Source organism: Ranitomeya imitator, chromosome 2 (genome assembly GCF_032444005.1).
Source record: "Ranitomeya imitator isolate aRanImi1 chromosome 2, aRanImi1.pri, whole genome shotgun sequence".
Lineage (NCBI taxonomy): Eukaryota > Metazoa > Chordata > Amphibia > Anura > Dendrobatidae > Ranitomeya > Ranitomeya imitator.
The window spans coordinates 182,174,092-182,190,701 of NC_091283.1; the positions used below are offsets into that span (position 1 = coordinate 182,174,092).

Genomic DNA, 16,610 nt, shown 5'->3' on the forward strand with positions numbered 1-16,610 from the left:
AGATATATATATATCTATAGATATATATATATCTATAGATATATATATATCTATAGATCCAAAATGTATTAACAAATCACATAGTCTATATTAAACATACATATTCAAAAGCAGTAGTTCAAGTGCAGGAACAATACACCGGGATGGACAGGATCCACCAAAAAACCTTAATACCTAAAGGCCAAACCGGCTAACCATAAGGTGCATTGTGCTATCATCTAGGCAAGTGTGCCTGCCAAAACAGCGCCCCGTATAAGCCTAGCCCCCAGTGAGGCAAACCTCAAAACATGGGGAGATGGGCAGACACTTACCAAGGTAGAGATTGGAGGATCCAAGGCCAGGTGTGTAAAAAGAAGCCCCCCGACGCGCGTTTCGCGTCCCTATTCGACCGCTGCCTAGCCCCCAGTGAGGCAAACCTCAAAACATAGGGAGATGGGCAGACACTTACCAAGGTAGAGATTGGAGGATCCAAGGCCAGGTGTGTAAAAAGAAGCCCCCGGACGCGCGTTTCGCGTCCCTATTCGACCGCTTTCTGAGAAAGCGGTCGAATAGGGACGCGAAACGCGCGTCGGGGGGCTTCTTTTTACACACCTGGCCTTGGATCCTCCAATCTCTACCTTGGTAAGTGTCTGCCCATCTCCCCATGTTTTGAGGTTTGCCTCACTGGGGGCTAGTCTTATACGGGGCGCTGTTTTGGCATGCACACTTGCCTAGATGATAGCACTATGCACCTTATGGTTAGCCGGTTTGGCCTTTAGGTATTAAGGTTTTTTGGTGGATCCTGTCCATCCCGGTGTACTTGAACTACTGCTTTTGAATATATATGTTTAATATAGACTGTGATTTGTTAATACATTTTGGATTTATATATATATATATATATATATATATATATATATATATATATATATATATATATATATATATATATATATATATATATATATATATATATATATATATATATATATATATATATATATATATATATACACCTAGTATAGCTCTTTTTTTCTCCTCTTCATAAATTGTGTGAGCTCAGCCTATATATGTGATCAAGATCTTTTCTTGTGTCAGTCAGTAAATTGTTAGTAAAAGATCTCCTTAAAAATAGCCATTCATTGCCAGAAAAGTTTGGAAATGTTTCTGGGATTTCTCATTACTTAAATATGAGATTTATAAAGGAGAGTAAATAGATTTCATGCTTTTCTTATAATGTTGAAGAACTGTTTCACCCCAATATGATTGATAACGGAGAGCAATAGGTTGTTCCCATCTTCATAGCATATGTAGATGGTGGGAATAACCATGGCACAATCCGCTCATCACTCCGATAGCACTATGTAATACATTTTTATTTATTTTTTGTTCCTGGGTTAAAGTGTGTTTTCCTAACCCGTTATGCCTAAAACAAATAGAAAATAGCTGCTGTTCCACAAAGCTTTGCTTCTGTGATCAGGACAATGAAGACTACTCAGTATTGAATTCGAATGTAGAATTTTTCCGAAAACAAATTTCAAAATTTAATTGTCCTGATCACGGAAGCAAAGTTTTTGTGGAATAACAACTATTTTCTATTTGTTTTAGGCATAACGGGTTACAAAAACACACTTTGGACCCAGGAAAAAATAAATAAATAAAAATTTGTTCTAGTGTAATTTCCTTTTTTGACACTAAATATGAATGTGGTTATAAAATCAAAGTTTGTGCTGAATGTAGTCGTTTTTCCATAGTCTTTAAACATAGGCAGTTGAAATATTACTCTTGGAAGCCAGGAACAAAAATTGTGCTATATAGATAGTTAATGATACTGTTGCATTTTCAGGTGCATCCGGCAGATCTGTCTGGTGTTCAGAAAGTCGAACAGTTTCAAAGGTAAATTAAGCTTTCTTCCCCACTACTGTATGTGTGTGTGTTACACAGATATGTGCATTTAGAAAAGCGTTACAGTCCAGTGGTCGGCTGTGCTCGGTATATTTTCATGTCTAGGAAAATCACCCCGTAGTAAATTTACGGAGCTGCTGTAAATCCACTTGCATGAATGACAGCGCAGCATCGTGCGTATGTGTTCATGTCAGATCCAGACGCCCCAGAGATTTCTTTATTTCAGTTCTTTGTAAAAATAGATCTTGGTGAAGATTGAAGATACTCTTTAACCTTTTATGTAAGGAAGCGGCAGTCTATAACGTCCAATGCTTTAGTCTTTTAATCCCTGACTGCAGTCATAAAGCACGTATCAGTGAGATCGGGCTGATTCTGTTAATCCCCTAAAATAGCCCTGTACTAAAGGAATAAATACGCCTATGTGCATTGTTTCCTAACTTTCTGGCAATGAAATATTGCATTACAGCACGCAGACTGACTGCGCCAGAGACTGCAGCAGCATGTCCGATGGGCCCCTTGGAAATGGAAAGCATGAAAAGATGAAGCAACGTAGAGCGTCTTGCCCCAGGCCTGATAAAATGACTCGATTCAACCTGTCCTTCCTCGGGGTAGGTGTCTCTGTATACAGTTTGTATTCTAACATAAGTAAAATCTCCTGACCTGTTCCACCTCCTCGTCCCTGCAGGTTTCAAGCTTTGGCGATAACATGGTGGAGTGCCAACTGGAGACTCATAACAATAAGATGGTCACCTTTAAGTTTGATGCAGATGGTGACGCTCCAGAGGACATTGCCCTTTATATGGTTAGTTTAAGTTTTAGCTTTTCATGTGATTTTTTTTTTTTTTTTTTTTTTTTTTTGTTGCCTTCTCGGAGTTGCGGTTTTTGCACCAATCTAATATTTTACAGTGTACATTATTGCAAATGGCTAGTATTTCTATGTATATGTCCTGCTTTACCTCGGACAGTAACCCCCAGCTTGTGACTCAGGATCTGTCCAAAATAAATCACTAATTTACACAATTACTCATCACTGCATGTTCATTATGTCTGAACGTAAACCTGTAAGATGGTGTCCAAAGGTGAACTTGCCCTTTAAACCAAACCATTAGCTCGTTTATAATGACGTGACCTTTGTAAGGTGCCATAAATATAATTTACCTTGCGGCTGAAGTGCCAATGCAAACAGCAGTCGCTGAGCATGTTAAAGGGACCTGGTGCACGCAGTGCTATTATGTAACATGGTCTGGGCTGCCCCGGGGGTTCTCTATTTTCAGCCATTTCCCATTGCAGATATGGAATAACAATTTGTAAAATCTGGGCTCTTGCTTTGGTTTGATTACCCAGCGCTGGGCATAGACCTCTGATTATTTATTTAGCTAGTGTTTTTGCAACAGAAAATCATCCTGAAAATAAGCTTTTTCTATCGCGCTACATTTGGGGACATAAAAAACCATGGGTGTATGCTGCTGCCACTAGGAGCCTGACACTAGGCGATGTCAAAAAAGCCATTGTTCTTCTAAATCTTTAGGTTGAAGACGACTTTGTCCTGGAGGCTGAAAAGGAGAAGTTTGTAGAGGAGCTGAAGCTTATTGTGACCCAAGCACAGGAGATACTACGCACTATTCCAGCGGAGGAGCGAGCCGAGCTTGCCCCATCAGAGTGTAGTAGCCATGTGAGTGAATATAGTGGTGATTTGGTAAACCAGCCACATCTTTGTATCTTATCTGCCGTCTTACATTTGTAAATTCCTCTTATAGACCGGATCTTCTGAGCTTGTGCAAGTGGCAGCCCCGGCATCTGCCCCAGTTGGAGGTGAGTGGTAGTAAATGGCAATCAAACTAAATGAGGCTGGTGGAAATCTTCTGCGAGTGAAGTTTTATTCCTTCCTAAGGCTTTCGATGAAACCTAACTTCTATTTAGAGCAGTTTTCTGAGATCGGGATACGTTTTGAACTTCGCAGAAAATCGAAAAATCGAAGTATTATCCGCTCAGGCTTACAAAGGACTCTTTCCAGTACTCCAACCTACTCCTTATCCACTGCCGGGTCTCTGGGCAGTATGGTCAATGTACATTAAGATGTCATTTGTTTTCTGTTTTTTTAGCTTTTTTTTTTTTTTTTTTTTTTTTTTTATAATATAGAAGACTATGGGTGTATTAACAAAATATAAAAAAAGTGGCTTTTCGAGTAATTTTATTTATTTTTACTAGCATCTATTAATGATTTTCAATTCAAGCACTCTAATTTTGACTTGATTTACCAAGATGTGTTCTCTTTCTAGGGGAAGCAGTGCCACAGTCATCACCTGTGGGTCGATGGAGGTTTTTTATCAACCAGACAATTAGAAACCGTGAAGCCCAATCATTTGTCACCCAAACCTCCGTCACTAGAGTTCCTCAGCAAGCGACAGGTCAGGAAATAATGGATGATGCACTAGAATAAGTCTCTTTTCACATCTCTAATCTATGTTCCTCAAGTGCACGGGGAAGAGCACCTTATCTATATGTCAATGTGCTTATAGACTTGGCTGCCAACCCTAAACTACATGGACAAATGTATTGGTCTCCACTTCCTAATTATTGATTTCAGGTTTTTCATTCAGTCCCTTTGCCCCCAGTGTTTAACGTTACAGAGCGGGGTCTGAGTGCTGAGGAGTAGAGGGCAGAAAAGTCACCATCGCTATACTAACTCCATAACTGCGGTGTCCAGACCTCCTCTGGTGTAACATCAGCACAAACAGCGCCCTCGCTTGGAGACTCTTGGCCGAGCAGCTGCATGCAGCCGTATCTTCCAGCTTTGTGAGAATTGATTGAGGAACACCCTTTTCTGGCCCACACAGACATGCTCTGGTGTGGAAGATCATGACCGGACCTCAACCCAATCCAACGCCTTTGGGATGAATGAGAACAGAGATTGTGAGCCTCGCCTCCCCCCAACATCAGTGTCTAACATCACAAATGATGGAAAAAATTGTCACAGACTCCTTCAAAATCTTGTAGAAATCCTTCCCAGAAGAGCAGGAGCCGTCATATCTGCAGACAGGCTGTCTAAGAATGGAGGAGGGGAGGTCAGAACATCTCTTAGGGTACCGTCACACAGTGCCATTTTGATCGCTACGACGGTACGATTCGTGACGTTCCAGCGATATCCATACGATATCGCTGTGTCTGACACGCAGCAGCGATCAGGGATCCTGCTGAGAATCATACGTCGTAGCAGATCGTTTGGAGCTTTCTTTCGTCGCTGGATCTCCCGCTGTCATCGCTAGATCGGTGTGTGTGACACCGATCTAGCGATGCGTTCGCTTGTAACCAGGGTAAACATCGGGTTACTAAGCGCAGGGCCGCGCTTAGTAACCTGATGTTTACCCTGGTTACCAGCGTAAATGTAAAAAAAACAAACAGTACATACTTACATTCCGGTGTCTGTCCCTTGCCGTCTGCTTCCCGCACTCACTGACTGCCGGCCATAAAGTGAAAGCAGAGCACAGCGGTGACGTCACCGCTGTGCTGTGCTTTCACTTTACGGCCGGCAGTCAGTGAGTGCGGGAAGCAGACGGCAAGGGACAGACACCGGAATGTAAGTATGTACGGTTTGTTTTTACGCTGGTAACCAGGGTAAACATCGGGTTACTAAGCGCGGTCCTGCGCTTAGTAACCCGATGTTTACCCTGGTTACACGGGGACCTCGGCATCGTTGGTCGCTGGAGAGCTGTCTGTGTGACAGCTCTCCAGCGACCACACTACGACTTACCAACGATCACGGCCAGGTCGTATCGCTGGTCGTGATCGTTGGTAAATCGTATAGTGTGACGGTACCCTTAGATGGGTTGTTTACTGCCCCTATACTTTTGTCCATATAGTCTAAGGCTATGTTCACACGTTGCGGTTTTTGCTGCGGATCCGCAGCGGATTTGACCGCTGCGGATCCGCAGCAGTTTTCCCAAAGTTTACAGTACCATGTAAACCTATGGGAAACAAAAACCGCTGTGCCCACGATGCGGAAAAATCCGCGCGGATTCGCTGCGGAAAAAAAGGAGCATGTCACTTCTTTGTGCGGTTTCCGCAGCGGTTTTCAACATGCACCAATAGGAAAGTGCTGTTGAAAACCCGCAGAGGAATCCGCAGAAGAAACCGCAGTAAAATCCGCAGTGAAAACCGCAGCGGTTTTGCACTGCGGATTTTCCAATTCCGCTGCGGGAAAAATCCGCAGCAGAATCCGCATCGTGTGCACATACCCTCAGATTATTTTTTTGTTTATAAATAAAAAAAAATGTTGTGACCTTTTATCCATTGAGGTGTATCCACAAAATAGGGACACTTTTCACAGCCTGCACTCACTACAGGATCTATAGAGATGCCCTCATTCTCATACTTGGACCATGTGGTGACACACATCCCTTTGGTGCTGGCAGAACACAGGAAAATGTGCTCGTGACACAGGGAAAATATGCAAAGAAACAAAGTGTTTTTCATTTTCCCTGGATCCTAGACTGTCGGATCTCTCCCTATTATATCGTCTGATAATGGCCTGGTGTTGCATCAGCATTTTCATTCACTCCTAGTGTCACTTGTAATCTCTTGAGGCCTGTGTAATGACATTGTCACCTCACAATAACCTGTCTTGAGAGTATGGAGCTGGCAGGCCAGGGGGCTCATCTCTGTGTGCTTTACAAAGTAGTATTTCAGCAGTGAAAGAGGAGATTCAACTGAATTTATCTTTAAAGGTTAATCTGCTTGCATATTTATTTAATTTTGTGTGTGTTGTAGCTGATGAGATCCTGATTCCAGCGATGTGTCACACACTGCTCTGCTTGCTGTAATCTTGATACAATCCCCTGTTTTCTCAAAGTCTTAATTCGGGGACACAGAACCATGGGGTAGTCTGCTGCCATCTGAAGGCTGACACTGTTATTGCATATAAATAAAATTTCTTCTTTCCCAGCAGACTATACCTCGCCTGCTGGAGTCGGGTATCCTCAGTTTTTTGTTGTCAGTTGGAGGCAAGGTCTGTCTCACGCCTATCTTAAGGTACCGTCACACTAAGCGACGCTGCAGCGATACCGACAACGATGTCGATCGCTGCAGTGTCGCTGTTTGGTCGCTGGAGAGCTGTCACACAGACAGCTCTCCAGCGACCAACGATGCCAGTAAACATCGGGTTTCTAAGCGCAGGGCCGCGCTTAGTAACCCGATGTTTACCCTGGTTACCATCGTAAAAGTAAAAAAAACAAACACTACATACTTACCTTCTGCTGTCTGTCCCCAGTATTTTGTCCCTCTCCACCTCCCTATCAAAGGGTTGGTGGATTGAGTGGCCTAAGAAGCACAGCACAGTTTTGGCTCTGCTACATCTGCCCTGCAGCACCTGACAGTGAGTAAGCGCAGCGTTCAGCGGTGGCAGGAGGGCCCTCCTCAGGCGCAAAGAAGGTCCTGGTCCCTGAGGGGAGGGTGTCCCGATGTCCGGTGGCTTTTTCGCCGCTTCCCTCTCATCGCGCGCCGGCCTGCGCTGAAAATTTTGTCCCCGGCTTCTGGCCAGACTAGGCTGCTGTTCTCTCCTTCCTCCGCCCACGGCCCAAAATTGAGTCCCTGGCTTATGCCAAGACTAGGCCCAACTCCTCCCTTAATTCCATCCACATGGGGCGGTCCCCTCTGTGTTTCAGGCGCTTCTTATGCCAAACGAGAAGCGCTTCTGTGATCTCGGCGGCCATCTTGGACACACGTGTGGAGCTGCATTTTTTCCTATGCGGTGTCTGGCACAGTAAAGCGGGCAGGAACAGCAATAAAGAGCGTGGACAAGCGACATCTTCCTTGGGGACACAGGACCTGAGTAAGCCACAAAACTGAGCTTAGCCCCTTCTCTGCAGTACACTTCCCTGAGTAGAGTGGGGTAGCAAGGGTACACTGTTACAGCCTAAAGCAAAGAAGGCTAACAAAACAGTGTTTTTTTGCCTCATGTACCATTTGCAATTCTTCATTGCCCAGGGGCCATAATACACCTTTCTGCGCAGCCTGTGACCCGGCATGCGTCCAGGAGCCCTCCACTAATGCCGACCCTAGTGGACTTAGTCCCCCTGAGTGGGCTACGTCTCTGGCACAATCTATGTCTTCGCTGGTCAAAGCAATAGTCTTTCCGGGACCCCTCCTCAAGTCAGGACTCTCTTTTACCTGGTACGGAAAGCTCCCCTTCTGTAGTAAGATCCGCACAAGATTCTAGGAAGCGGACTCATACCATGTCCCCCGCGCACTCTCGTGCTTCGGGATCCGTGAGTCCTATTCCCTGATTCCCCCCCTCTGAAGGGGTTTGCAGCGAACACGACTGCGAGTCAGATGTCTCCATAGACCTGGACTCGCAGGAGTATCATGAGACGGTAGATACCCTCATCGAGGCAGTCCACAAGACTCTGAGGGTGGAGGAAGACTCTTCTGCTATACCAGATCACGTGGTGTCCTTCAGTAATGCAGAGTTTACGGACATTGTTCAGAGACATAAGAATCGGTCGGACAAATGTTTCACTGGGCAGAAACCCCTTGAAACAAGATATCCCTTTGCTCCTGATCTAAGGAAGCGCTGGATAGAGTCCACATAAGTAGATCCTCTCATCAAAAACTCTTATCCCTATCTGACGGCTCATCGGTTAAAAATCCCACTGACCAAAGGGAATTAGGGGAGTGAGGGCACTTACTAGGTTCTCACCCATCTGGAATAACTGTTTTCTACAGACAGGCAGATGTCGGGATTCCATGTCTGGAAGGAGGCAGGCATTTCTCAGATGGGACAAATTTTACATCGGGGCAGAATTAATAATTTCGAGGTACTGCAGGAAGAATTTCTGCTGCCAAACTCTGAGGTGTATCAGTATAGCCGCATCTCTCATGCGTTTCAGGCACAGTGTAGGAGAGGACCTGTGGAGATTCAGGTAGACCTCATGCTGGATTTTATCCTTATGGGGGGAGGCACGAAGGGGGCGATCTCGGGAATATATGAATTCCTTCTATTCTCTTTCTTAGAGGGGCACCCTATTAGAGCCAGAGCGAAATGGGAAAATGACCTGGGGGTGATCGACAATGATCGTTGGGACTCCATATTGGAATACGTACCCAAAATCTCGATGAGTGAGCCTGGGAGGTTGTCACAACTATTTGTTATCCATAGGGCTTACAGAACTCCGGACATGTTATTCAAGGCTGGTCTGAGACCTAATTCAGAATGCCCTAGGTGCTCGCAGTCCGAGGCAGGTATCCTCCATATGATGTGGCAATGCCCCAGGCTGTCCTCCTTTTGGATTGTCGTGCTGAGCAAAGTGGGACTGACATATAATTGTTCTATACCGCGATATCCCTTGGTATGTGTTCTAGGTTACGTAGAAGAGATTGTAACTGACAATTTGTATAAGATGGTTATTGCTAGATTGCTATTTATTGCGCGAAAGTTGATCGCCAAGTTCTGGATTAGGGAAGAGCCACCGACAAGAAGAGACTTCATGACGCAAGTGGATTATATTATTGCTTTGGAGAAGAGTATCTACTTTAAGAGAAACAAGATGGACCTCTTCCACAGGTTGTGGAATCCTTGGCTTGAGTTAACTTGATTTAAGTGACCTTGTTCCTGTTCTTGGGGCTTTTGTCCTCTCGGGAGCGTTACCGATATGCCATCTTCCTTTTCTTTTTTATCTATGTATGATGTAGCAAACTGGGGCGGCTCTCGTCAGGTCTCTAAAGGGTGGGGAGTTTGGATTGGGGCTAAATTGTTTCTCAAAAAGTAAAAATATGTATTTTTACTGTTTACAGTAACGCAATTTCCATGTATTATCCTTATTGATCAATAAAAATATCTGATTTAAAAAAAAATAATCCCACTGACCTACAGATTGAAAATCTTGCTCTGTCAGTCTTTGAAGCCGCCGGCGCTGCACTTTCTCCATTCTCCAATTCATTCAAGAAAGTAACCTCTCCACTGAGGCAGCGAGTCTAACTAATCAAATTTCCCGGGCTGACGATTATGTAGTACACGCTTCACTAGAGGCAGCCAATTGCGCTGCGTTGGCAGCCGCAAATGCCATCACCATCAGGAGGGCATTTTGGCTCAGAGAGTGGCGTGCGGATTCCGCTTCAAAAAAGTCCCTAACCTCTCTGCCTTACCAGAGCTGTCGTCTATTTGGAGAGAAATGCTACTGGGGGGGAAAAGAAAATTCCTTCCCTGGCGAAAGCCCAGCTGGCCTTTCCGGAGTCAGCAGCAGACCCGATTCCGGACCTTTCCCGGCAACGAGAGCTGGCCCTCTACGTCTGCTTTCTGGCTCGGGGCGTCCTAAGCATAAAGACAGGGGCTCCCAGATCTCGTATAGACCCAATCCCTCATGGGAAAAGCAGGCCAAACCGATCTAGACCCAAGGTATACAGGTCCCATAGATTCTCTGCGCAATGACTCCTTCCGGTATTCGGCGGACACCAGCAAAGTAGGCGGCCGTCTGCTTTTTTTCCGTCAGGCCTGGCTGTTGGTCATTCACAATAGGTTGGTTAGGGACCTGGTGTCTTCTGGATACAGGATAGAGTGCTCTTCCCCGCCCACACGTTTTTTCCCCAGTCTTGTTCCCCCAAAACAGGATCGCTGGCGACCGCTTTCTACCAAGCCATAGATGCACTCCGCAAAAATGGATTCATCATTCCGGTGCCCCAAGACTAAAGGTTCAAAGGGTTCTACTCGAACCTGTTCGTGGTTCCAAAAAAGGACGGAACAGTGCGCCCCATACTGGATCTAAAACTGTTAAACAGAGTTTGTCACTTTTGAATGGAGTCCTTCTGCTCGGTCATCACCTCAATGCAGAAGGGGGAGTTTCTCGCATCCATTGACATCCGAGATGCTTATCTCCATATCCCGATTTTTCCACCTCACCAAAGATTCCTACGTTTCACCATTCTCGACGAACACTTCCAGTTCACAGCTTTGCCCTTTGGCCTCTCCACTGCCCCCAGTGTGTTCACCAAGGTCATGGCGACAGTCATGTCCATTCTTCATTCTCGGGGCATAGTTGTGCTACCATACCTAGACGACCTATAATCAAAGGTCCATCATTTCTGGTCTGCGTAAGCATCACGGTATATACTCTTTCTCACCTGGGTTGGATGATCAACTTAGACAAATTGTCGCTGGTACGAACTCAGCAGATACCCTTCTTTGGCATGATCCTAGACACTTCCCGAGGGTTGGTGAACCTTCCTCCAGAAAAAGTCGTGGCGTTACCACAAGGAGCCCGGAAGCTCTCCCGATCTGTCCCTCACTCCATTTGGCTCGGGATGACAGTGCTAGGCAAGATGGCCGTGGCAATGGAGGCGGTTCCATTCGCTCGGCTACACCTCCGTCCCCTGCAACATGCGCTTCTGACAGCCTGGGATAGGAACCCGTTCTCTCTGGACCGTCGGGTCCGGCTGTCTCAGTGGGTCAGACAGACCCTCATATGGTGAACGGTGAGATCTTCTTTGGATCAGGGAAAATCCTTTCTCCCAGTAATTTGGCTGGTGGTGACCACCGACGCCAGTCTCCTAGGTTGGGAAGCGGTCTTCCGTCATCACACGGCTCAGGGATGCTGATCCGCTCTGGAATCGCATCTCTCGATCAATCTCTTGGAAATACGAGCAATCAGGTTGGCCCTTCGGCGATTTCATCATCTTCTGGCAGGTCGCCCCATCCGGATTCAATCGGACAATGCCACGGCTGTGGCATACATCAACCATCTAGGGGGCATCCAGCTTGCGATGCTCGAAGTAAGTCACATTCTCCAATGGGCCGAGAGAAATCACTCGGTCATCTCAGCAGTCCACATCCCGGGAGTAGAAAATTGGGCGGCCGATTTTCTCAGCCATCAGGGTCTCGCCTCGGGAGAATGGTCTCTTCATCCGGATGTTTTTCAGCAGATTTGCCATCGCTGGGGAACGCCGGATGTCGACCTGATGGCCTCAAGGCTAAATGCACAGGTTCCACATTTCATAGCCCGCTCTCACGATCCGGTAGCAATCGGGGTGGACACACTGGCTCTCCCCTGGCATCAGTTTCTCCTTCCTTATGTGTTTCCCCCGCTCCCATTACTTTTGAGGGTTATCAGGAAGATCAGAACAGAGGGGATCTCAGTGATTCTGGTCGAGCTAGATTGGCCCCGGCGAGCTTGGTACGCGGAACTGGCACAACTCGTCACCGACGTTCCCTGGAGGTTGCCAGATCATCCCGACCTGCTTTCCCAGGGCTCGATTTACCACCAGAACTCAGGGGCTCTGTCTTTAATGGCTTTGTCATTGAATCCTGTGTTCTAGCCCAAGCTGGATTTTCTAGCGCTTCGTTCTTTGAAATGCCAGATTTCTACCTTATCCAACACAGGATCGCGACCAGATTGCTGTTGAAGACCTTCATTCAGGGGGTGGCCCAAATGGTACCTCCCTAAAAAAAATGCTTTTGGAATCATGGGATCTTGATTTGGTCCTAGGTGTTCTTCAGGCGGCTCCTTTCGAACCTCTGTAGGATGTATCGCTAACCTTGCTTTCTTGGAAGGTAGCTTTTCTGGTGGCGGTAACGTCGATCAGACGGGTCTCAGAGTTAGCGGCTCTATCCTGCCGAACTCCGTTCCTCATTTTCCTCCAAGACAAAGTAGTCTTGAGGACGTCTCCATCCTTAATACCTAAGGTCGTCTCTTCCTTCCACCTAAATGATGACATTGTCTTGCCTTTGTTTTGTCCAGCACTTGTCCATCGCATTGAGAGGGCTCTTCACACACTCTTTTCCACTTCACAGGGAATTCTCTGACTTCAGCACTCAGAATCTAATTCTATTTCTGAGTCCATTCTAGACCCGTATCTGGTGGGAAAGCTGAAGGAGGTGGTTGACGTTTTAGTGTCGGCTGTAGACACCTCTCTGGGACTAAGAGCTGTGTCACCAGTTTCCATTACTGAAACAGGTTTTTTTAGTAGGGCAAGCACATGGCTAGAATCCTTTTTTATCCATGAGGAATTTACAGAGTTATTACAGCTCGAGACCAACTAGACAGAGACTTACGGAAGTGTAGTGGTATGGAGAGGTTGTATCTTTCCTACAGAGCTGGTGGCTTCTTGGTCTACTCTGCCTGTGATAGACACTCCGGTGTCTCGCTTATCTTTGGAACTCCACAGATAGGTTTATAGAATCTGTGGTGAAGTCCGCTTTTGAAGCGGCAGGTTTTGTTCTTTGCCGTGGGTCCTTGCAGGCCTATTCCTTTCATCAATTTCAAGAGCTGGAAGTATCAGGTCAGCAGGTTATACTTGGTTTCCCTGGAGCCAAAGAGAGCTCCCTTTAGACTGATGCCCACCGGACGTCCTTTTGAATCTGGGGCTAGGCTCTTCTGGTCCAGAGGCAACAGAAGGGTCGATGCTTGATCTGATGCTCTTGTATCTTTCCGCCTTTTCCAGGAGGCATGGCTGGGGGCAATAGGCGATCATTGGGCCAGGGAGGTTCTCTCTTCGGGTTACTGAATAGACTTCACCGCTCTACCACAGGATAGTTTCTTTTGCTCCCGTCCTCCCAGCTCTCCCAGCATGAGTCCTTTTTTACAAGGTGGTATCTTCTCTGCTTCAGGTAGCAGTGATTGCAGGAAGTGTCCCCAGTTCAAAGCGCTTAAGGGGGTTCTATTCAAACCTATTCCTCATCCTCAAGAAAGACTGCTTGGTGCAGCCTATTTTACATTTATGGCGCCAAATGGTTTCGGCTTCGTGGTTTCAAGATGGAGTCACTTGCTGTCAATCAAGATCACTTTCAGTTAAGGATTCTCCAATTCGGGCTGGCCACAGCACCCAGAGTGTTCACAAATATTCTGACCCCGGTCATGCGCTACTGCGGACCAGGGGGATAATTGTTCTCCCCTATCTGGACGAGATTTTTGTCAAAAGCGCTATCCTTTTGCCTGGAATCTAGAGGGTCTGCAGATTGTTCTGTTCTACAGGCTCTGGCACAAATTGGATAGGTTGTCAACAGGACAATTCTGTTTTGGTTCCAATGCAGAGGCTACGGTTTATGGGAATGGTGTTCAATACTGTTGAAGCATCAGTATTCCTTCCGAAGGAGAAGAGATTGACTCTTTCGAGGCATTGCCATTTGCTCAATTTCGTTCAAGGCCATACAGAACAAGGTCCTAGCCTTTTGGGCCAGTTCAATACAGTTCTTGGATCGGCCTATTAATCTCACTCTTCACTGTCGCCTGTCTCTCGCGCGGTGGTTAACATCATCACCCCTGTTAACTCAGCGTCGCTCTTTTCGTCCCTTCAAAAGCAGGTGCTCGTCACAGATGCCAGCCTTTCCGGCTGGGGAGAAATGTTCCGTTATTTGGCGGTCCAAGGGGTCTGGAGCAGTCAGGAGAAACTTTTCCCTTTCAGCGCGCTGGAGCTCAGAGTTGTTTGTCTGGCTCTTCTATATTGGCAGAACTTAGTCCGATGGTTGATCAGAATTCAATCAGACAACGCCACGGCTGTGGCCTATATCAATCACCAAGGGGGCACACGAAGCCCACTCGCCATGTCAGAGGTCTCAGAAATTTTGGAGCGAGCAGAGGACAAGGTTCCTCCATCTCTGTAGTTCATATACCAGGGGTAGACAACTCAGAGGCAGACTTTTGAAGTTGCCATCAGCTACAAACTGGAGGGTTGACTCTTCACCCAGAGGTGTTCAGGCAGATTTGTCAGCGGTGGAGCATGCCAGATGTCGACATATTGGCATCCAGACTAATCTACAAGGTGTCGGGACCATCAGGTGGTCGCAGCAGACGCCCTGGCAATTTTAGTCCCAGTTCTCTCTACCTTATATCTTTTTCCACCTCTTCCGCTTCTACACAGACTTCTCAAGAAGATCATTGCTCCAGACTGGCCTTGGAAAGTCTGGTATTCGGATGTTCTCAAATTCCTGGCAGATGTTCCATGAATTCTTCCAGAACGCCCAAACCTTCTGTCACAGGGACCTTTCTTCTATCCGAATTTATGGTCACTAAATGTAATGGAGTGGCTGTTGAAGCCGTGATTTTAAGGGCATCAGGTCTGTCTCAGTCAGTCATCCAGAGACTATAAAGAGCTCGGAGGCCGTCCTCATTGCGAGTCAGTCATCGCACTTGGAAGGCTTATTTTCATTTTTGTAAGTCTACTAGTACTTTGCCAGTGTCTTTTTCCTTGTTAGCACGGCTCTCCTTCTTACCGTCCGGTTTGGAGGCATGGTTGGTTCTTAACTCCCTCGTGGTTCAGGTGTCTGTGTACGGTGAATACCAAAAATCTTACTTTTCTCTGCTGCAGATCTAGCAGTGCTGAAATGCTGATTCATATGAAACTCCGCCCACACCACTCTTTGGTAGCTTTCTGTCAATGGACAGAGAGCTGCCAATCAGCAGTGGGGGCGAGGTTAAACAGAGCAGCAGGACTAGCGTACACAAGACAACTTGTCCTGTAGTGATGATAATCTCCTGCTGATAAAACACTGATTGTTTTGAAACAACACACAGCCTAGTAAGTGACACATTGCTGTAATCCGGGTCTCTGTGCTTACATTATGCTGCTCTCATAGCAATTATCTGCTGACCGATTCCCTAAGATTTGATATTGGATTGTAATCTATCCAATATCCGGTTAGTGTGACCTGACATAGCCCTCTGATGAGGCATATCCTCTACAAACTGTACGGACCTGTGTCAGATAAACGATGTGACCACAGTGCTTCTTTAATCGGCTGATCGCTAGGTCCTTGGAGGTGGACACGTGCCTATTCGATGTTGGCTGCTTATCCTAAGAATACGCAATCCATTTTCAAGTCCTGAGAACTCATTTTAAGAGAGCGAGTTATAGCCTTGTGTGGCTTGTCTTGGTATGATATTAATATTTTTTCCTTTTTGTTTTTTTTCTTCTCTCCCCAGGACCCCATAATGAGACACGACGTAGTCTTCCTGATGACCTTTCTAGTGCTAAGCAAAGCTGCTCCTTTCAGACAGGACACCCTCTACTCTCCACATCCTCCGATGGCCATGTTTCTTCCAAGGAAACCGAGCCTTTAGTGATGACCACCCGTGTGGTAAATGGTAATCAGATCCTGTCCTCCACTGTCAATAACAATAGCTCGGCCGCTGTGCCCATACAGAAAGAGGCCGAGGTGTATAGCAACAATATAGCGGTGGTGACAGAAGCTCAGCATCCCGCCATTCATGTTGGTAGTGACCAGGAGGCACATGTGGCAAATGGTGGCATTTGCACAGCAGAGTCCGCTGTCCAACCCTCATCTGGACAGAACACCACAGGCATGTCTCTTGGTCTTACAAATTCAGACAGTATGGGACCTTCAGAAGCCCCTTACTATCCCCAGACCCCCGTCTCTGAAGCGTCACTTGTGCATTCTGCTTCAGTCCAGGAATCCGACAACGAAGGTCCCCCCAAAATAGAATATTCTGATAACTGCATCAAAACCCTTGATGAAAAATTGAGAAACCTGCTATACCAAGACAGCTCTGCCAGCTCATATGCCGATAGCCAAAAGGAGACCCAGAGTACAGAATCCCCCCTTTCATCTTCCGCTGAGGATACCCTGTCCTGTCCCGCCCCTGAAGCCGTGAATCCCTCCAGTACTCAGGCCACTCCGGACCAGACAGACCCTGTCGATCCCCTGGAAGTCCAAGCTGCTGAAACCGTCATTGCGTTTCCCGGTGAATTAACGCCATCTGTAAGTAATTCATGTCTCCAAGTCA

General features: G+C 46.5%; 1 protein-coding gene across 2 annotated transcripts in view; it reads left to right on the forward strand.

Moving 5' to 3' along the window:
• WNK3 (WNK lysine deficient protein kinase 3) overlaps positions 1-16,610 on the forward strand; it is a 132,391-nt gene that overhangs the window by 80,340 nt on the left and 35,441 nt on the right. For both annotated transcript variants that reach the window (XM_069748200.1, XM_069748201.1), the window contains exons 12-18: positions 1,826-1,875; positions 2,351-2,492; positions 2,570-2,686; positions 3,413-3,556; positions 3,642-3,696; positions 4,164-4,292; positions 15,789-16,585. In XM_069748200.1, the coding sequence (XP_069604301.1) occupies positions 1,826-1,875; positions 2,351-2,492; positions 2,570-2,686; positions 3,413-3,556; positions 3,642-3,696; positions 4,164-4,292; positions 15,789-16,585 (1,434 nt within the window). The remainder of the gene's footprint in view (positions 1-1,825; positions 1,876-2,350; positions 2,493-2,569; positions 2,687-3,412; positions 3,557-3,641; positions 3,697-4,163; positions 4,293-15,788; positions 16,586-16,610) is intronic.